Source organism: Bubalus kerabau, chromosome 18 (assembly GCF_029407905.1).
Source record: "Bubalus kerabau isolate K-KA32 ecotype Philippines breed swamp buffalo chromosome 18, PCC_UOA_SB_1v2, whole genome shotgun sequence".
Classification (NCBI taxonomy): Eukaryota; Metazoa; Chordata; class Mammalia; order Artiodactyla; family Bovidae; genus Bubalus; species Bubalus kerabau.
The window spans coordinates 16,786,851-16,808,556 of NC_073641.1; the positions used below are offsets into that span (position 1 = coordinate 16,786,851).

General features: G+C 41.8%; 1 protein-coding gene and 1 long non-coding RNA gene across 2 annotated transcripts in view; one reads left to right on the plus strand and one right to left on the minus strand.

Annotated features, from left to right (window-relative positions):
• Positions 1 to 11,189, plus strand: part of LOC129632900 (uncharacterized) — an 81,090-nt gene extending 69,901 nt beyond the window's left edge. The window contains exon 3 of the long non-coding RNA XR_008704741.1: positions 10,628 to 11,189. This is a non-coding gene — a long non-coding RNA (uncharacterized LOC129632900). The remainder of the gene's footprint in view (positions 1 to 10,627) is intronic.
• Positions 1 to 21,706, minus strand: part of RGS7BP (regulator of G protein signaling 7 binding protein) — a 107,090-nt gene that overhangs the window by 84,345 nt on the left and 1,039 nt on the right. Inside the window, exon 2 of the mRNA XM_055554637.1 lies at positions 20,919 to 21,085. Within this exon, the coding sequence (XP_055410612.1) occupies positions 20,919 to 21,085 (167 nt within the window). The remainder of the gene's footprint in view (positions 1 to 20,918; positions 21,086 to 21,706) is intronic.

A 21,706-nucleotide genomic window follows, 5' to 3' on the forward strand; every position in this document is an offset into this window, starting at 1 on the left:
TTCCTGGGGCCTCCCTGCTGTCCTGAATATGATGTGGATTCCTCAGCTCTGTATAATACATCAGAACAGCAACTGAAAGGAATGGAGGACATCCAAATGGAGCAGACACATGTCTGTTTATAAGAGAAAAGAATCTGCCTGGTCTCAGGTCTGGTTATCCAGAAATTCCTTAGAGACAAATAACAGGATGACTGGGGAGTGGTACCTGGGGGTGGTGGACAGGATCATGGACTAGAAGGCAGAAGACCCGGCTTCTCAATTTACTCCTGTCACTCGCAGGCTGTGTGGTCAAAGATAAGTCACTTCACCTCTCAGAGCTTTAATTTCCTTATCTATAAAACAGGGATAATATTTCCAGCTCACAAAGGTATAAAAAGGATTAAGTGACTTACTATTTGTGGCAGCACTTTGCATCCTGCAAAGCACCCGATATCCATACGGACAGGGCTTCTGTTTACTCAGTGAAGGATGAGTGCACCTCTCAGGGGCCACTGTAGCTCCACGAAATCAAGGAATGTTAGACAGTACCCACTTTAGGTCTACAGGCAGAGGCCCAAAGAACCCCTGCAATGGTAGGGAGGGGAACTGTCTTTATAAGACCACTTGGGAAGTCCCTCTAGCTGTTCTTCCAGTTGCTTGAAGGAGGGGCGGCATGGGTAGGGGGAAGGGCAAGAGAAGCATGGATGATCTACTGAGGCTGTCCCTTCCATCTTAAGTCTGGAAGGGACATGTTGTTGAGTAAAAGAAAATACCTGACATAGGTTCCACACTCTTAAGCAGAGAAAACTGATCAGAGAATTACACCCTTTGCTGGTAATTCAGGAATAGCTGTCTAGAAATAGCCTTGACTCTTTCGTGCAAATTGACATTTGTCTGTATTTGTATACGGCATCCTTTTATAGTTAAATCCGAATAGCTACTAAATCATATAAATAATAAGAAATCAGGTTAAGAGAGTATTTCCCCCCCCCCCTTAGGATCTCATTTAGCTAAAGTAAAATATGTATGTCCTATATTTAGCTTTCATGTGGAACTCAGACTCTGCTAGATATCTGACAGGCTATTTGTCTTGATCTTGATCCTAATAAGATCAATGGCTCCTGTTTGATACAAAAGAGTAATGGTGTGAGCTAGATGATAATGTAAATAATTGTCTTGGCAAAAGAGAGCATCTTTCAAGCAATTTGACTTCAGGATACATGTACAAATATTATAATCTCTTTCCTTAGGTTGAATTCTAAAAATGTTTAACATATTCCTAAGGCTAATGCCAAGAGTTGACTTATTGGAAAAGACTCTGATGCTGGGAGGGATTGGGGGCAGGAGGAGAAGGGGATGACAGAGGATGAGATGGCTGGATGGCATCACCGACTCAATGGACGCAAGTTTGAGTGAACTCTGGCAGATGGTGATGGACACGCAGGCCTGGTGTGCTGCGATTCATGGGGTCACAAAGAGTCGGACACGACTGAGCAACCGAACTAAACTGAAGGCTAATTAAATATGTTTGACCTTCATTAACTAACAATTCAAGGCCAAAATATACATCTCTGTTTTTCCTATATTTGCTAGGGTTTTTTTAGGTTTCATTTTGTTTAATGAGGTGACAGGTATTAGTGAGTTTTAATACTCTACACAGAAAGCAACAAAGAAATTAAGAAGGTGATACAGTTACTAACACAAATACAAAATGGTCACACATCCTGGCATCTCTCTAATTGTTCATATCCAACCTTCTGTAAATATTCTGAGCAAGCAAGCAGGTGATAATTAATAGAGGTAGCCACTCATGGCTGAGGGCCACTTTCACTCAGCAGACTTTTCTGTTAGCCAACATTTAAAAATTGTGATATTTCACAGACAAACATGAATTCATGGATTGTCTTTTTAAAAAGCCACAAACATGGCACATTTGGCCCACCTTTCTGCATGGGAATCAGTAATCAGCGGAATCTGGTAGCAGCCTGCCTTAGACCCACTGGTGTGGACGCTCCATTGGCCCCCTCCCCTTTCCCCCACCACTTCACTTTTTCACATCGCCTCTCTGGCCCCTGATGGATCTGAGTTTGGAGAGTTGATTTGCACAACTGCCTCCAACCTTACAACTGCATGTTCCCTTTTCTTTTCCCTTTAGCTTCATTCCTTTATCCCTCGGCAGTGCCAGCTCCTTAATCAGCACAGTTCCCAAAGAACTAATTACTTCCTCCTTCTTCATTTTCTTTCCTCTTTTCCAGCTGAATCATTCTCCTTTCTTGCCTCTTTCCCCCTCACATCCCACAGAATTTCTTTCTCTGAAGTTGGAGATTGTCTTTATAACGGTGAAGCATGAAAAGCAAGACTTCCCCCAAATGAACTGGGATGACTTGTCTTTAGGAAAGATTACACCTAAACAGACATTTTAACTTGTTTCACATTTTCACATCAAATCCACGATGGTGCCTGTACAATAACCTAATAGGAAAATTTCGAGAATCATTTAAAGCTACTCTGAACAGACTTGGTAGCTCATATTTCATCCTCAGAAAACAAAAAGATTGAATCCATGAATATAAAAACAGTTGAGAAGGCTTGTTTTCTGGAGGGAACATTTGCTGAGTGATTTTGCATTATGGTGCATGCTGTGGCCTAAAATAATCTGAGCAGTTTCCTCATTATTCAATGATGGTACAGTACGCAAACAGATGCAGCCATTTGAGCTCAAACTTCAGATAGTAAGAAAACAGGGTTTATGACAAAAAATGTTCATGAAAGTCACCCAGCTTGGAAGATACAGCCATCTCCTTCAAACCCTGTCATCCTCCATGTAGTGACTCTGAGGTGAGGGGTGGCTGGGTCCTGATTCCTGAGCACATGCTGATGGACAGGGACCACCTCAACTCGCCCCTCTCACTATGCACAGAGAGAAGTCTCCTCAGATGTCCACAGGTGATCCTCCACAGCTGCTCTTGGAGAATTCTGAATTCTGGGCCTTTTACCCCTCTGCCATGGTCAAAGCAACTGACCCAGTATAATGATGACCTTTATGTGTCAACTTGACTCAACCCCAGGATGCCCAGGCATGTGGTGAAACCCTGTTTCTGGCTGTTTCTGGAAGAGATTAGCATTTGCATTGGCACAGAGTAAAGCAGGAGGCCATCCCCAGTGTGGGTGGGTACCATTCAATCCCCTGAGGGTCCAAACAGAACAGAACAGTGAAAGAAGGTTGAATTCTCTCTCTGAATGCTAAGCTAGGACATTAGTCCCCTCCTGCCCTCAGACTAGGACTCACATCATTGTTTCCCCTGCTTCTCGGGTGTTTGGACTCTGAGTGAATTAGACCACCACTTTCCTGGGTCTCCAGCTTGCAGATGGCAAATTGTGGGACTGCTCTGCCTCCGTAATTGTGTGAGCCTCGTTCTATATTACCTCCTCCCCCCCACACCTGATTGTTTCTGTTTCTTTGGAGAATCCTAATATGCCCCACACTAGGGAGAGATCTGTCACTCACTTCTCAGTAGGGTGAGTGTTTCTCTCTTCCACCGTGAGCATATTTGTGCTCATCTAAGCTACACATCCCCAAATCACAAGCACAGAAAGATCCTGACCATTACCATTTGCCTCATCTGGTGCCTGTAGGAATGAACACTCAATTGTGGCCCTCAGATGGAAGGTCTTCCTATTTTTGAGCAGGACCCAGATGAGGACCATCACAAAACCAAAACAAATAGATTTTTATAAAAGTGCTAGTAAGAACAAGAATAAGAGTCTTAAGATGACTTATCCTTGACTCACTTCCCCAAAACTCACTTCTGACCACATCTTCTTCTTACAGACATCAGTGCATTTTTTTCAAATAATCCCCCCTTGAACAGAAATAATGACTAAGCCCCCAAATGTTTAAAGTGTGTGACTTAAGAAACATGAATTATACATGATTATACACCAGAGGTAATTTTAGGAATTAATCTGTTTTCTACCTAAATTTTTCCTACATCAGAAATATTTTGGTGAGGGCAAGGGGGAATCATTTATTCTTTGATTCTAAGACAGGTAGGAATTTTCATAGTAATGGAATAATAGGAATATGATATTGAAGATTAAAAAATCAGAAATTGTCTGTTTACTGATAATGAATATCTGAGAGAGGAAAAAACTGTCAGTTTCACATAATTCCTGAGCTCAGGGAGTGGATGGCAAGAACAGAAATAAGAATTCCAAGCCACAGACTTGTTCAATGCAGGATTGACACAAATCATCAATTTCTTTAAAAAAATGCAGTATCTGTAAAGTATACCAAAATGAGGTATGTCTGCATACAAGAAGGGAGAAAACTTCCAAGCCAAATTTGATGTTTCAAAATGGGACCCAGTAAGGGAATAACGGGGCCTAAAACTTAGAGCCTGAAGCTCTGAGAAGTTATCCGTCTGGTCAAAATCTGGAAATCCCATGAAGGGGCTGATTTAGATAATTACTGTGTATTCCAATTTTAAACTTCATTTGTGGGGAAAGCAGGAGCTCTTTCGGGTTTATTGACAAGAAGGGATTTGGGTATTTTAAGAAGTGATGTTTTGAGACTGGTCTGGTAATCTCTTCCCATTCTTGTCACCTGTGAGTTCTTCCCATCTTTTTACCCAGCCTCTATGTACTTTCCTGAGTGGTCCTATCATCCTTCACCCAGTGGGAAGCTCTTTTCTGAGCCTCTCCTCAAAAGTGGTGAGTGGGCACCACTCCTCACCCTTATCTGCAGTTCTCTCCCCACTCCTGTGCTCACTGATGTGTTGGCGTGGAGCTGGGTGGCTGGTGTCACTGTGATACTAGAGTGTCCCCTCCTCCAATGTGCTCTGCTGAGAAGAAGCACGTGGTTTCTTGAAATCCAGAATTCAGCCGGCCTCAACCTGGTCCAATATTTCTAAGACTTGAGTAGGGAAACAGACCAGAAAAGGGGTGCCCAAGGATGGAGCAATCTGAGGTAGACCCAGTATGGAGAGAGGAAGTCTGAAAAATTTGGAGCCCAGAGAGAAATGCTGAGGCCTCGAGAATGCAGAGGCTGAGATCCATTCACATTCCACTGGCGGCTTCAGCAAGGCCATAATTTTGTTATTTTTTTTCCTGCCTGCTTGTTTTCTTCTCTTACTAGCTGAGGAAACCTTAAAAACCCTCAAGTCAGCTGTGTGCTGGCTGAAGAGGTCCTTGTGCTGAAGTGAGTCCAGGGAAGCAGAGAGACTCTGAGTGGAAATAACACTTTGTAACAGTGGAAGGGAAGGAAGGCAGGTCCGCCAATCCTGGGGCCACTCGGAGAAAGAAAGGAGCTGCCTGGGGAAACAAAATAGCCCCATGTAGTGTCAAAATAAAGACTCAGGCACTAGAAAGACCTGAGTTCAAACTCCAACTCTGCCCAATATCTTGACCAAATACCTCAACTTGTTGAACTAAATGTACTACCAAATGTAAATTCTAAAAATATTTAGCATTATGGGTGCTCTGGGGAGCTTCCAGGTGAGGTGTGGAAGCTCTAGCACAGGGGTCCCCCACTCCTTTGTTAGGAACCAGGCTGCACAGCAGGAGATGAGTGGTGGGTGAGCAAGTGAAGCTTCATCTGTATTTACAGCTACTCCCCAATCACTCGCATCACCCTTGAGCCCTGCCTCCTTTCAGATCAGTGGCAGCATTAGGTTTCTTATAGGAATTCAAACCCTACTGTGAACCGTGCATGCCAGGGGTCTAGGTTGTAAACTCCTTATGAGAACCATCCAGAAACTATCCTTCCCCCCCACCACCAGGGTCCATGAAAAAAATCACCTTCCACAGAACAGATCCCTGGTGCCAAAAATGTTGGGACTACTGGTCTAATCTCAAGAGTCAGCCTTGGAGTCTTATTGGCTATGAATGGGACCACGATCTTGGAACCACAAGGGCCAAGTCAACTGAACCACAAGAATCACCAGGACCACTGTTCTGACATGCTTGAACTTGTGAAAGAATCCCAGCTGCCCCCTACCTAATTCACAGTGGGCTCTATGATTAGGCTGGTCTCGCTACTCATAGGTACAAGGATTTCTTAGCCAAAATAGCTCACTTTAAGATATTATCTCACTGGGTTCTAAGTAAATATTATTTCAGATGAACTCATTTAATCATGGAATAATATAGGCAAAGGGGTACAGCACGCAGTTGGTTCTCAGCACAGTGAAACTCCTATTTCTGTTTCTCCTTGGCTCAAGACACACAAACGGTGTCTTTTCAAGTTTACTCACAGCAGAAACCTCAAAGACACAGGAAAGAGGAAGGGCTTTACTCCTTGCATCCAAAGCTCTGTCTAGGTGACATCCTGCCCGTAATGAAGTAGTCTTTCCTGGCTACACCCACACAAGCTGAGCTGACTGCCACCTCCTTTGTGCCTCTCCTACTATCTACATATTTCTATTGTTGTGGTGATCCCACTATTTTGCAATGATTTGTTTACATGTCTGCTTGTTTACACAGATGCTAGGCAATAAGCTCCTTGAAGGGCAGGCAATGTGTTGTATTTCTTTTTTTACCTCCAGAGACTTGCACAGTGGCCAGCCCATAGTAGGTATTCAATATTTAAGGAAGAAATGGAAGGATTAATAAGCCAAGAAGGAAATGGGCAGGAATGAGGGGTAGATGCTAGGGGCAACATTCAGAAAACTAAGATCATGGCATCCGGTCCCATCACTTCCTGGCAAATAGATGGGGAAAGAGTGGAAACAGTGTCAGACTTTATTTTTCTGGGCTCCAAAATCACTGCAGATGGTGACTGCAGCCATGAAATTAAAAGACGCTTACTCCTTGGAAGGAAAGTTATGACCAACCTAGATAGCATATTCAAAAGCAGAGACATTACTTTCCAACAAAGGTCTGTCTAGTCAAGGCTATGGTTTTTCCTGTGGTCATGTATGGATGTGAGAGTTGGACTGTGAAAAAGGCCAAGCGCTGAAGAATTGATGCTTTTGAAGTGTGGTATTGGAGAAGACTCTTGAGAGTCCCTTGGACTGCAAGGAGATCCAACCAGTCCATTCTGAAGGAGATCAGCCCTGGGATTTCTTTGGAAGGAATGATGCTAAAGCTGAAACTCCAGTACTTTGGCCACCTCATGCGAAGAGTTGACTCCTTGGAAAAGACTCTGATGCTGAGAGGGATTGGGGGCAAGAGGAGAAGGGGATGACAAAGGATGAAATGGCTGGATGGCATCACAGACTCACACATGGGTGTGAGTCTGGGTGAACTCCGGGAGTTGGTGATGCACAGGGAGGCCTGGCATGCTGCAATTCATGGGGTCGCAGAGAGTCGGACACAACTGAGCGACTGAACTGAACTGAACTGAACACCCCTTTCCTTACTTCTCACATCCAAGCGCCCTACCCTTCCTGTCTCCCTAGTCTTGCTAAAGTTCCCCTATCCTGGGCCTCAGGAAGCATCACTTTGGCTTACAGATTGGGAAATTCTTGTCCTCACTAGACAGCTAATATGGACAGAGATGTATGTAAGTCACGGCATGAAAGTCATATGATTTATTCCTGGCCAACAGGATGTTCATGGAAGTTGTTATGTGAGACTTTTGACAAAGCTTGCTATTCATTTATTTATTTTTAATTAATTATTTATTTGGCTGTGCTGGGCACGTGGGATCTTTAGTTGCAGCATGTAGAATCTTTTTATTTTTTTTCTTTAGTTTCGACTAGTGGAATGTTTGGAGAAGGCAGTGGCACCCCACTCCAGTACTCTTGCCTGGAAAATCCCATGGATGGAGGAGCCTGGTGGGCTGCAGTCCATGAGGTTCAAGAGTCGGACACGACTGAGTGACTTCACTTTGACTTTTCACTTTCATGCATTGGAGAAAGAAATGGCAACCCACTCCAGTATTCTTGCCTGGAAAATCAGAGGGACGGGGGAGCCTGGTGGGCTGCCATCTATGGTGTCGCACAGAGTCGGACACGACTGAAGTGACTTAGCAGCAGCAGCAGCAACGGTGGAATGTTTAGTTGTGGTTTGTGAACTCTTAGTTGCAGCAGGTGGGATCTAGCTCCTTGACCCGGGATTGAACCTGGACCCCCTGCATTGGGAGTGTGGAGTCTTAGCCACTGGACCACCAGGGAAGCCCCCTGAAAAAGCTCTTTTTAAAAGAGACACAATTATCTATGTCTTTGCCTTTGCTCTCTGTCCTTCCTACTTGGAAGCATGGAGAGAATTTCTGGAGCTGAAGCACCAATCTTGGAACTTAGAGGAAAAGGCCCAATTATAGAAATCTCAGGCCTGATACCGTTAAATCATGAACCAATGTGTGCTATCCCCTATCACTGGGTTTATAATTATGCAAGAAAATAAACCTGTATCTATGAAAGTCACAGAAATTCAGCCTATGTTACTTGCAGCTGAAGTCAATTCCAAACTGATCATCTAGTCTTCTTTCTTTCCCTCAGACATGCCAAGGTCAGTTCATTTTAGAACCTTTACACTTGCTATTCCTTCCGCCTGAAATGTTTTTCTCTTAGCTCATCACATGACTTCTCAAAGTCAGATATCAAGTTAGAATGTCACCTTCTCAGATGTCACCACACTGCACCCATCATTCTTTAATAATATCATCCTATTTTATTTTTTCCACTGCTTTTATCACTCTCTGAAATGCTCTCTCCTTTGCTTGTTTCTTTTTGTCTTTGTCCATTCAGGTTGCTGTAACAAAATACCACAGACTGGGTGGCTTAGAAACAAAGAAAGAAAGTGAAGTTGCTCAGTCGTGTCCAACTCTTTGCGACCCCATGGACTGCAGCCCACCAGGCTCTTCCGTCCATGGGATTTTCCAGGCAAGAACATTGGAGTCGGGTGCCGTTTCACAGAAATGTATTTCTCACAGTTTTGGAGATGGAAATATGATATCAAGGCACAAAAAGGCCCTGTTTGGTGAGAGCCTTCTTCCTGGCTCATAGCCAGTGCCCTCTCTGTGTTTTCTCACTGGCGGAAGGGGTGAGGGATATTTCTGGAGCCCTCTTTATTAGCACACTAATCCCATACATGAGGGCTCCATCCTATGGCTTCAGTATCTCCCAAGGACCCACCTACTGGTGTCATAACACTGGGCATTAGAATTTCAACATAATAAATTTTGTGGGGACACAAAATTTTAGACTATAGCTCTTCTTGATCATCCCTAACCATGAATGCAGGGACCTTCTCTATTTTTTCTGAACTGCTGTATTTCTGGCACCTAGAAAAGCACGTGGCATATGGATGCTCTATGAATAGGTCCCCAGAAAGGAAGATGACTTCCAGAGTTGGAAATGAATATGTTTCCTCACCGAAGATACTGTCACATGTGTTGAATAGGTTTATAGTTTAGGAAATTATGGGTTAAATACCATTTATGTCCCGACTGCTGTATATAACACCATTTACATGAGATAATGAGTTTCAAGTTCAGTTTCTCTTAATGAACTTACAATGTTGATCACAGATCATCTTGAAGCTTATACCTACCTCCCTACCTTTTATTTCTAATATAGCTCATCAGATTTTAGCTCCTTGATGGAATTTTTTTCTTTGATTTAAAATAAAGTTTAGAAGGTAGGATGAATTGAGACAGTAGCACTGATGTATATACACTGCTGCTGCTGCTGCTGCTGCTAAGTCGCTTTAGTCGTGTCCAACTCTGTGCAACCCCATAGACGGCAGCCCACCAGGCTCCCCCATCCCTGGGATTCTCCAGGCAAGAACACTGGAGTGGGTTGCCACTTCCTTCTCCAATGCATGAAAGTGAAAAGTCAAAGTGAAGTCACTCAGTCGTGTCCGACTCTCAGAGACCATGTGTAAAATAGCTTGTGAGAAGCAGCTGTATAGTGCAGGGAACTCAGCTCAGTGCTCTGTGTTGACCTAGAATGCTGGGGTGGGGGTGGGGAGGCTCAAGAGGGAGAGGATATATAGCTGATTCATGTTTTTGTATAGTAGAAACTAATACAATATTGTAAAGCAATGATTCTCCAATTAAGAATAAATTTAAAAAATAAAGTTTAGGTCTATTTTTTTTTAAACCCACTCCATTTCTGGTAGATTTTTAAAAATTGATTTCTTGAATGCCACTACTTATCCTCCTTGTAGGCCTTATCCTATTTCACATCCTGCTGTGTGAAAATTATACTCAAACCCTTTCAAAGGCACCTTGCCTAACTTCCTGTCCTCCCAAGTGGTTCCTGAACCTTTAATCTTTTTCATGGGTCCATTTAAAAGCAGAAGAAATATTCTTATTCACTTTGGGACCCTCTGATCCACTCTGAATTTCTGTGCAAGGAGAATGGCAGACAATGAGACTGCAAGTAAGACCTTGACATTTAGGAGAGTAAATTATTTCTTTTAATAGATGGAATGGGATTTTTCATCTAGAAACCATAGATGCAGACTTGATAGAATGGGGCAATCCCGCTACACACCCTTAAGGACTAAAAGGCAGACTAGTCTGAATAAGCAAAGTATTTACAAATTAAATGGTAAAAGTTAAGTCCAGGAATACAGACTGGGGACAGAGGTCATGTGTTGTTTCCCTATATTTGTTCTCTCTCTTTTCCTTAGTGTTAAAGTCCTTCTTTTATTTAAGGTGGCAAGGATAAGAGAATCCTTTTCCTTGTCTCCCTCACAGTGAGATGTGGCCACATGATGCAGTTCTGGAAGAAGTTCTGTTTCGGTCTGCTTAAAAAGAGAGGACCCAGCTGGGAAGTGGCCTTTCGCCTTCAACCTTTCTTCTGGTCTGGAACTGGGACTCATGGCTGGAGCTCCTGTTGTAATCTCACATCATAAAGTGAAATTGATGGAAGCCATAAACAACGGGCAACAGGAACGCTCACTTGTGAGCCAGCATGCTATGCTAAGTCACTTCAGTCGTGTCCGATTCTGTGCGACCTCATAGACGGCAGCCCACCAGGCTCCCCCGTCCCTGGGACACTCCAGGCAAGAACACTGGAGTGGGTTGCCATTTCCTTCTCCAATGCATGAAAGTGAAAAGGGAAAGTGAAGTCGCTCAGTCGTGTCCGACTCTTCACGACCCCATGGACTGCAGCCCACCAGGCTCCTCCGTCCATGGGATTTTCCAGGCAAGAGCACTGGAGTGGGGTGCCATTGCCTTCTCTGGTGAGCCAGCATACCAGTTCTAAACTGGCCATTCTAGGGCTTCTTTTCTGTGACAGAATAAACCCTGGTGTCTTTAAGCAACTGCCACTTTGAATTTTTGTGTTCAGTGTAGCCATATGTAATCCATTTTTATACAAATGTTCACATAGCGAGCTTTAAAAAAATATCCCAATGCCTAGGCTGCCTCCTGGATCATCTAAATCAGAAACTCTAGGGATGGAATTCAAGCATCAGCAATTTTTTAAAGCTTCCCCGGTGACTACAGTGCGCAGCCCAGGTTGAGAATCCCTGCTTCAGGCTGACAGGCCTTATTTTCAGCATGTTCAAGAATCTCTTGGGGGATGGGGTGGTGCTTGTTAAAAAAGTTGGATTTCCAGGCCTCATTCCCTAGAACTTTGGTTCTGTCAGTCTGAGGGCACCCCACATGATTCTGAGACAGGTTAATGCATGAATCCCATTTGAAGAAACACTGCTTTAGGCAATGGAGCATCTTTGAAAGTTTTAAAGCAAGGAAGTGACAAGATTAGAGGAGAGTTTTAGCAGGATTAGCCTGGATCTAGTGAGAAACTGAAAAGAAGAGGTGAGAGACTAATGGTGAGGAGACCATCTGGAATAGTTGATGGCCTGAGGGGACTTGAGTCTGAACTAAGTGGGTGGCCACAGAAATGGGGTGAAAAAGAGATACAACAGATGTTGGAAAAGATAAAACAGCACAGGACTTAGTAACTGACAGAATAAGACTGTGGGAGACTTTGAGATACTTATTTTTAGTAACTGAAGAATACCCTAGGGGTTTGATGCCTTCTGGGTTAGTATGCATCCCCCCCACAACACACACACTTTGGCTCAAACTCAGTTAAATAGCTGTAGATTGTTAGCTTACTATTTATCTACACCTGCAAATGTTAAGTTGATTTTTGTTAACCTATTGTAACTAGAGTTTTCCATTGGATTGGAAACATTATTTGCTAAAGCAGCACTTCTTTTTAAAGATTAGACACATTATTCTAACAGGAATCTATTTCATAAATTTTAGTATTTATAAGTATATGTAATATATGTATGAACAAGCAATATACATATGTATATATATGTATATAGACAAGCAATTAAATGTTTTTCAGGAAGTTTTCACTTTTTTAAAAAAAGTCATGTCTTCTAGAGCAGAGGAAATAAAAGAACTGTCTGGTGGTTTAGTTACTGCTCCGGAGTTTGCTTTATATAGGTATCTTTTTGGATGAGACACATCTAAACTTTCAAGGGCTAAGTGTTTACAAATGGTTTTTAAAAAATAATCTCGGTAGAAAATGGTTGTTTAACTACTCAACATAAAGTCACCAAACAGATGTTAGGATGATATTTATCAAATAACCTGAAACATGATTACCTTCTGAGTAATTCTAAAATATAGAGTGCCCACTAATTTCTCATAAGAATGAACATCTATGCCTCAGAAATTGATCTTAAGTGTGTTCTTCAAGTTCTCTCATTTAAAAACCAATATATTGGTTTTATAGTTATAAACCAGAAAAAAATAGTCAAATATAATAGAAATATAAAATATAAGCTAATGTATTTGCTCATTTTTTTTCCCTAAAGTCTGTATCAAGACACAGTTTTTTCCCTCTTATTAAAGTTTAGTTGATTTTTAAATTGAAGTATATGACACAATGCCTTTTAAGAATAGATTTAAAAGTACCAAGTACACTTAATGAACAAACAAGGTGCACATTTCCTCATGAGCTTGGCACCCGGTATAAACATGAAATAAACACAGACTTGCTCTCTTGCACTTCACAGAATAAATAATAAAGTGATGAGGAGTTTTCTAAAGGTTGTTTTAGATTTAATTTTCTCTCTAAATTGAAACATCTATTAGAAAGCTTTAACAAGGTAAAAGTCCTTCAGTTCAGTTCAGCGAGTGCTCAGTCGTGTCCGACTCTCTGCGACCCCATGAATCGCAGCACGCCAGGCCTCCCTGTCCATCACCAACTCCCGGAGTTCATTCAAACTCATGTCCATTGAGTCGGTGATGCTATCCAGCCATCTCATCCTCTGCTTCCCCTTCTCCTCCTGCCCCCAATCCCTTCCAGCATCAGGGTCTTTTCCAATGAGTCAACTCTTTGCATGAGGTGGCCAAAGTACTGGAGTTTCAGCTTTAGCATCTTTCCTTCCAAAGAACACCCTGGACTGATCTCCTAAAGAATGGACTGGTTGGATCTCCTTGCAGTCCAAGGGACTCTCAAGAGTCTTCTCCAACACCACAGTTCAAAAGCATCAATTCTTTGGCGCTCAGCTTTCTTCACAGTCCAACTCTCCCATCCATACATGACTACTGGAAAAACCATAGCCTTGACTAGACGGACCTTTGTTGGCAAAGTAATGTCTCTGCTTTTTAATATACTATCTAGGTTGGTCATAACTTTCCTTCCAAGGAGTAAGAATCTTTGAATTTCATGGCTGCAATCACCATCTGCAGTGATTTTGGAGTCCCAAAAAATAACGTCTGCCACCGTTTCCACTGTTTCCCCATCTATTTCCATGAAGTGATGGGACCAGATGCCATGATCTTAGTTTTCTGAATGTAGAGCTTTAAGCCAACTTTTTCACTCTCCTCTAAGTCATTAGGTCTGTTCAAAAATAAAAAGGCTAAACCTCAATAGGCAATGGGAGACATGTGTCTAGACTCCCTATCACACCTGGTATGGTTAGTAAGAATAACACTCTTCTTTAATTGGGTATGAGTCAGTCCTTTGTCACTTGCTCCTGAGTACAGTATCAGTCCCACTGAGGGCCACAACCTACTCCCAGCCATGCAGACCCGAGAAAGTGAGTGTCCTATATGTGGACTGTCAGGTGCCTAATATTCAATGTATTAATTACTACTTCCCCCTGATATTTTTTTCTGCAGTTGATTTAGCTCCACCTTCAGACATCAGTAATTAAATCGGTTAGAGCAAAGTGCTAACCATACTGGGGATTCTTTGTGAACACATACATCCATTTCATACAAAAAGTATCCTATTTCATGGTCACAAATCCCACCCCAATATGAGCTGCAGTGCTGCAAATGATAAAACACTGGGTGCTGGGAAGTGCAAAGATGTCCAGAAAGTATGCAGATTGCTGTTGCTGTTCAGTCACTAAGTTGGATCCGACTCTTTGTGACCCCGTGGACTATAACACACCAGGTTCCTCTGTCCTCCACTATCTTTGCAGATAGTGTTGGGCAAAACTCCATCCCCACCACTCAAAACAACCCCGAGTCTGTATTCTACTGCAGATGGGGGAAGGAAATTTGCTGTGGGTTGAATTACCCTTCTGTGTCCACACCCCTCCTCCCAAATTCGTATGTTGAAATCCTGACACCAAGGATCTCAGAATGTGACCTTATTTGGAAATACGTTGGTGCAGGTGCAATCAGTAAAGTTAGCATGAGGTCATAGTGAGTGAGTGAGTGAGTGAGGGAGGTCGCTCAGTCGTGTCCGACTCTCTGCGACCCCGTGGACTGTAGCCTACCAGGCTCCTCTGTCCATGGGATTCTCCAGGCAAGAATACTGGAGTGGGTTGCCATTTCCTTCTCCAAAGGAAAATGTACAGTAGAGTGGCCCCCAAATTCAGTATTACTGATGTCTTATAAACAGGAAAATCTGGACACACGTACATAAACACAGAGAAGATCGTGTGGAGTTGGAGGCAGAGATATTTCAATAAGCCAAGAAATACCAAAGATTGCCAGCAAACCACTAGAAGCTAGATAAAGAAACAGTCTTCACAGGGCACTAGCCTTGCCTTGATCTTGGGCCTCCAGTCCTGTGAGAAAAGAACTTTTCATAGTTTAAGCTACTCAGGTTGTGGTACTTTGTTACTATAGTCCTAGAAAAGTAACACTGAATTGTCATTATCTTAGATGGATAGCATATTCTTTTGGTGCAGATATAACTCACCTTTCACTATCTGACCAGTGAGAGGCGGATTCGTTTTGATGTTTGGCAAAACTAATACAGTGTTTCAGGTTTAAAAATAAAATAAAATTAAAAAAAATAATAATAAAAAAATAAATTAAAAAAAAATTAAAACCCCAGCATCTTTAATAGGAAGAAAACATAAAGGACAGTGTGGGTGACCTGGCGTGACTACAAACTAGGCTTCTTTTACTACACCCCAGGCCTCCTCTATAATGTGGATCAAAGAAAGCTGAGTTAGCTGCCTCCATAGTCACCAAACACCCCTTCTGCTTTCTCACCAAACACTCCTTCCGCTCTCCATCACCCCACATAATCACTGCACCCTCAGGCAAGGTGCTGAAAGGAAGCACCCTGACTAAGCTGCAGTTGTGGAGTCTCCCTCTCCCATCTCAGTATCCTAGCAAACAAGACAGGAAATGGACACGCAGGGAGATGGGAAAAAAAGAGCAGGAAAGTCAAACAAGAATCAAACACAACTAAAATAGACCAAAAAAGAAGAAAAGACACGAGGAGAGATACAAGGAGAAAAACATAGGCCTGGCTGGTCAGGAAAACAATTGCTGAAGGGAAAACCCTAAAATCTGTGAATACGGACCCCTAGGATAATCATGATATTGTTTCCGGAAGCCATTAGGAGATTAAGATTCTTCTTGTGATCACAGTGTGTTCACATCCTAACATTATTTCTGGAATTCAATCATAAAACTTCTGGCATGTGCTTATTATTTTTTTTAATCGCTCAGTTCTGTAGAGAAAATCTATGTGATTCTACATGAATTAACATAGAACATTAGAATGATAAAGCCAGATGACTCAGAAATCATTCAATTCAATTTTTGAGGTGTACAGAGAATTTAACAGTCTCGTCCAATGTCACACAGCTTATACCAGAGTTAGGCTAAAAGATTTTGTAAATATTATGATTTATGAAGAATCTAGGTTGATTTATATGAAGAAAATAATCTTAAACCCAACTACTTTTGAAACTTCACATCTCCATAGTGTTTTTAACACTTTATAGAGGAGGTCTTTCGATAACCATCTGGGAAATTTCAGCCTAGAAAGTTTTTCAGAAATAAAGTAAGAAGCCTAGGTAAACAAAAATTTATTCCAGATGGAATATTTGAAAACTATTTGATGGATACATATTTTTTATATAAATGTATCTGACCACCTGAATTTTAAATGTTTTGTTAATAATTACAGTAAAACTGCTGCTGCTAAGTCACTTCAGTCGTGTCCGACTCTGTGAGACCCCATAGACGGCAGCCCACCAGGCTCCCCCGTCCCTGGGATTCTCCAATGGAGTGGGTTGCCATTTCCTTCTCCAACAGTAACACTAATATGAACTTAATACTAGTATTTTCTGGATGCTAGGCAGTCTTCTAAGTATGTTACTTTACTTACTTAAGTAAAGTAACATACTTCTAAGTATGTTACTTAATTCTCAGAATACTGTATGATTTGGTCCCATTATTCATCAGCCCTATTTTGCTGATTAAGAAATTGAGGCAGAGAGACAATATCTTTGCCCAAGGTCACACTATTTGTGAGTAGTAAGGCTGAGATTTGAACAATGGCAGTCTCACTCCAAAGTCTATGTACTTAGCCACCACACCAGACTGCCATTTACCACCCTGTGAAGCAATTGGCATATCAGTTCCCATGTATCCCTAGTAAGTGGTGAATCCAGGATTTTATCCAGGCTCAGATGGTAAAGAATCAGTCTGCAATGCAGGAGACCTGGGGTCGATCCCTGGGTTGGGAAGATCCCCTGGAGGAGGGCATTGACAACCCACTCCAGTATTCTTGCCTAGAGAACCCCCATGGACAGAGAAGCCTTGCAGGCTATAGTCCATGGGGTTGCAAACAGTTGGACATGGCTGAGTGACTAATCATACAATCTGATTTAGAGTCAGTGCTCTTTCCTATGACAGCTATACTGCCTTTCATAGTAGCATACTCAAACCTCGCTTTCACTCTCATCAGCAGCCACTAACAGAAGGTTGTGGTGTGAAGACCCAGAGCAACACAGACACCATAGAAATATATAGGACAAGGACTCCTAATCACCAACCCACCAGCCACAGCATAAACTAGAGGGTTTGCTAGAGGATATTGTCTCTTCTGGTCCTCCTAGCTCATGCTCTTCTGTCTTCACTTTCAGGAGATGATGTGGTTGCTGGAACAGACACTAGACCAGGGAGCATGAGGCCGGGGTTGCATCCTTGGAGCAACCTGGGAAGGGCAGAGTGCCACTGCCAGGGTAGGCATCACCCAGCTGGCTCCCTAAGTCCTCTCAACTAACTCAGGAGTAAGCATGACAACTAGTTTACAAATGAGGGAACTGAGATTCAGAGGGTTAAGTAATTCCATCAAGATCAGCAAATATGGTATTCAGCGCAGGTCTGCCTGACTATAAAATCCTCATACACACTCATATGACCAAGTTGCTTCTAAAGTCACTTTAAATCCTCCAAAACTCAGGTTCTGTAAATATAAAAGGGAGGATATTTTGCTAACTCAGTATTCTCAGTATCATGGAGCCCTAGGGATTCTTCAAAGGTGTCTCAGAAGTCATTTTTGGAAGGAAGTTCAAGGAGACAGGGCCCAGAAAGCCAGCTACCCCTGATGGGTGCACATGTGCATACATGCATGCACGTACTCATAGATACACAGAAACACCGAGCAAGGCCGCGCTTAGCTTTAACACCTAGGAGAAGATCAGCATGGCAAAGGTACAGTAAAGAAAGAAAAGGCTGTACCCAAACGTCTGCTGATCTAAATACAATTTGAGAAAGTGTTTCCCTTGTGTCTGTGAAGAAGGTCTGCTTACCCAGGGCCAGCTAGTGAGAACCACACGGAATCTTCTTCTCTTGTGGTCACCATTCCTTGAGGACTTCAATTGGTCAGGGATAGAAGCCATATAGCATTTGTGGCTTAATTCTTTTTTTTTTTTTTTTTTTAACTTTTAACCCAAACTATATTCCTCCCCAGAGAAACAAATTGGTGCTTAGATGATCACTATCAGGCAGGCATCTTGATGCATGCATGGAGAGCCAAGCTTTACTTCGTCCCATCTCTGTAGCTCATATCACTTTCACTAAAAACTACATATGTTGAAAAGAATAAACCCAACGAAAGGCAAGTGTTAATCATGGTAACAGTGATCACACCTTTTTAAAAATACTAATTGAGGTATCCTTTACATACTGTAAAATTCACTCATTGTAAGTGGGCAAGTCATTGATTTTCAGAAAACATACAGTTGACAACTATCACCCTAATTCAAATTTGGATTATTTCCATCACTCCCAAAGATACCTCAAGCTCATTTGCACTTACTCTCTGTTCCCACCTTAGGAAACCACTAATATACTTTCTGTTTCTTATAGATTTGCTTTCTCTGAGCATTTCACTTAAATGGAATCATATAATACGTGGTATTTTCTGACTGTCTTCTTTCATTTTATGTACCCTTTTGGAAGTTCATCTCTTGAGCATGTCTTAGTATTTCGTTCCTTTCTACCTGACATCTTTCTGAATGGCAGCATTATATGGAGGAAAGATCATGGTTTTCAGAAGCATGCAAACCCGGGGCCCGATTCAAGTACCACTTTTTAGTTGTGTGACTGGGCAATTTGCTCAACCTCCCTGAAACCAATTTGTCGAATAAAGATACTAATCCGTCCCTCAGAGGATTATTCTGTCAATTAAATGGATTGTACGAGCAGACAATGGGCACTCAAGAAATCTAGTCTTTCTGTCTACATTCCCCAGGAATCATTGCTTTTCTTACCCCTGCATCCAATTGTAAAGTGAATCCTTCAGCCTCCCTACCAACCTTCACAGGAAGCCTGAAATGAAAGCCTGCATAACCAGCAATATCAGGAATAGAATTCCACCCAGGGGAATCACATCCTTCATTAATGGGGTCCAGATGGTGATGGGTTTAAGGGATTTTCCTCAATTATCTTGCTGTCATTTTTCAGAAAGGTTAAACTCTATCTCATTATTTTAAGGAGGAAAATGTTTCAAATTCTACACCAGAACATTGAATAGAGTTGACCTTACTTTTGCAAGGCTCTGAGAACAACCCGTTTTCCCACGAATCCTTATAAACCTGCCCCAGTAACATTCCTCAAATAACATGTAAGCAAGTAGTGAATGGCTATAATTCCCTGAATTAATAAAATTCACCTCAAATCCTCAAAACTTAACTGGTACCCGATAGTTGCAGACTCTTTCTTTCCTAAACCTTTAGAAGTGTGTGTAGCAGAACAGACTAAACTGACCTCCTTGTTCATTTCTCCAGTACATCTTATCTGATTAGAACATGTTCTCAATTTGAAGTCCAGTTCAAAGGAATCCTGGATATAAACCCACCATAAACTGTTACACACACAGTTTACAAATATGCAGTTCCTTAGCTCTGAGCATAAAACTCTCTGTTCTAAACCTGTTTTTTCTTCTGAACCATTGCTTCTTTATAGACTTTAAGCCACCATGATTCCCTTTTGTGTTTCTGATTGTTTTTCTCTCTTCTTCTCTGATACTTTTCACAGCTGCATTTCCTCCCCCAAATCCCTAAACATTTAGATTCACTCGCAGATTCACTTCTTGTTAAGTATAGTATAACAGACAAAACAGAAAAGGACAATAATGTTCAATACTTCTACTAAATAAAATAGGTTTGTAACATTTTATACGTCTCTCACTTCAAGGAGATTAGTAGAGTGTATCATTTTTCATCATATGAAATATAAACAAGTTGTCAAATGTAAACTAGTTATTAAGAGAGGTGACATACAGCTTTCTAATCTTTATATACCAATAACTGTCACCATATTTATTAATGGCACTAAAGATAAAATGATTCTTTCAAAAAAGTAAATTGGATATAATTCCTGTAAGTTATCAATCTACAACTTTAGCACAAGAGTCTAACTAGAACTTCTACTGTGATATAATCATACTGATAAAGACAAACATATAAAGGCTAAATCCAGACTGAATGAAACACTTAAATCAATGTACCTGCATAAAGATTCCTGTGTTTCCTTGCTCTTTGTACTTATCTGAAATAGGAACTGTTAACAAAATCCACAATTAAATTTTCCCCCACTATTGAGAGATCAGGAGGAAGTGAGTATGGTCTCAGGAGAGAAGTTTTCACTCACTGTCTTATCACCTAAAATAGGCATGAGAATCCATAAATGTGATAAAAAAGAATTAAAAATAATTGAGGAAGGGAGCAAAAGCAGCTTAAAATTAGTTATATTTGTGAATTTCCCCAATCCTGAAAAAGTTTTTCTCAAATTCAAATTTCCCTTTCATACACTACAGTGAAGAGAGTAATTTATATCCAAGACTTTATTTTAGGGATCTTATTTTAAATGGTATCATAGGAATTTGACTCATGGTATAAATAGTTTAGTAAATCTGGGATTTAGCAAAGATTTTTGTGCAGTACATGTTTAGTAGCAGATGACAAAATAATCTTGAGGCATGATGGTTTAACTTCACTTTGGTGCAAAAACAACTTAAGCCTCAAATTCCAAAATGTGGCCAGCATACTGAAAGTTAATTTTGTAAAAAAAAAAAAAAAAAGACACTTAATGACCCAAATATTCAATACATATACAAAAATCACACAACTTTTGGATTATAATTTGGCCTATAGTTTGTTCATAGCTCTCTAGACAATCCTGATCTCTTAAAACCTCACATTTGCAGCAATCATCTCTGAGGCTTTGATCACTCTCAATATCCATTGTGTGCCAGCATTCACACATCATATACATGAATTACCAAATAATGCCAAGAGGCTCCTACCCGGAGATGGCAGCAAGTTTTTGGTGTGCCTGGCGGGCCATTTCACAGCCTTTGGTTCTTGTCTTGTGCATTTCCGCTCGGAGAGAGGGGCAGCTGACCGAGACATCCCCAATGGAAATGACCAGTTCTCGGTACAGGGCCACTTGCGTGTTGAACTCTTGCACAAGCTGGAAAAGAAGTGAGTTTCTTTCATAAGACATTTATCAACAGAAAGTTTGCTATTTTTTCCTACCTAAACAGAGGCTTACACTGACCCCCGAGCCACCTCAAATATCCTGCAAAAGAGCCTACAGAGTGTTTAAAGACTGGGACACAAAGATTGTTCTCTTTGTCCAAGGCAAGTGTTTATTTTTCATCCCTAAGTCTGGTCATGGAAGTTCTATTTCCAGACCTACTTGCTCCCATCCGTTCAGACTCAAGTTTCTGACGATCGAGAGCATATTTGGAGAGCTACCATGCCACTCCCAGGTCACCAGAGAGTGATGCTGGCAACTCTCGCATAGAATGTTCCCCTCTACTACAGCTGGGATGTGAATTTGAATTGGCCTGTGGATTTCAAAAGGCCAAAGGTGGGTTGTATTAGGCAATCCGTTCACTTCCTGCCAGACCACTGAACAGTTCAGGCTCTGGTGTCTGACAGGAAGACCCGCCACAGCCTCTGCGCTGGAACCTTCGTCCCCTCCGCAGAGCCCTGTGCGTCCTGTTTGGGTTTGTTTGCTCCTCTCTCCCCACAATACAGCACTCTTACCTTCCTAACCCCTCCCTCCCTGGTGAGCCAGCCAGTTCAC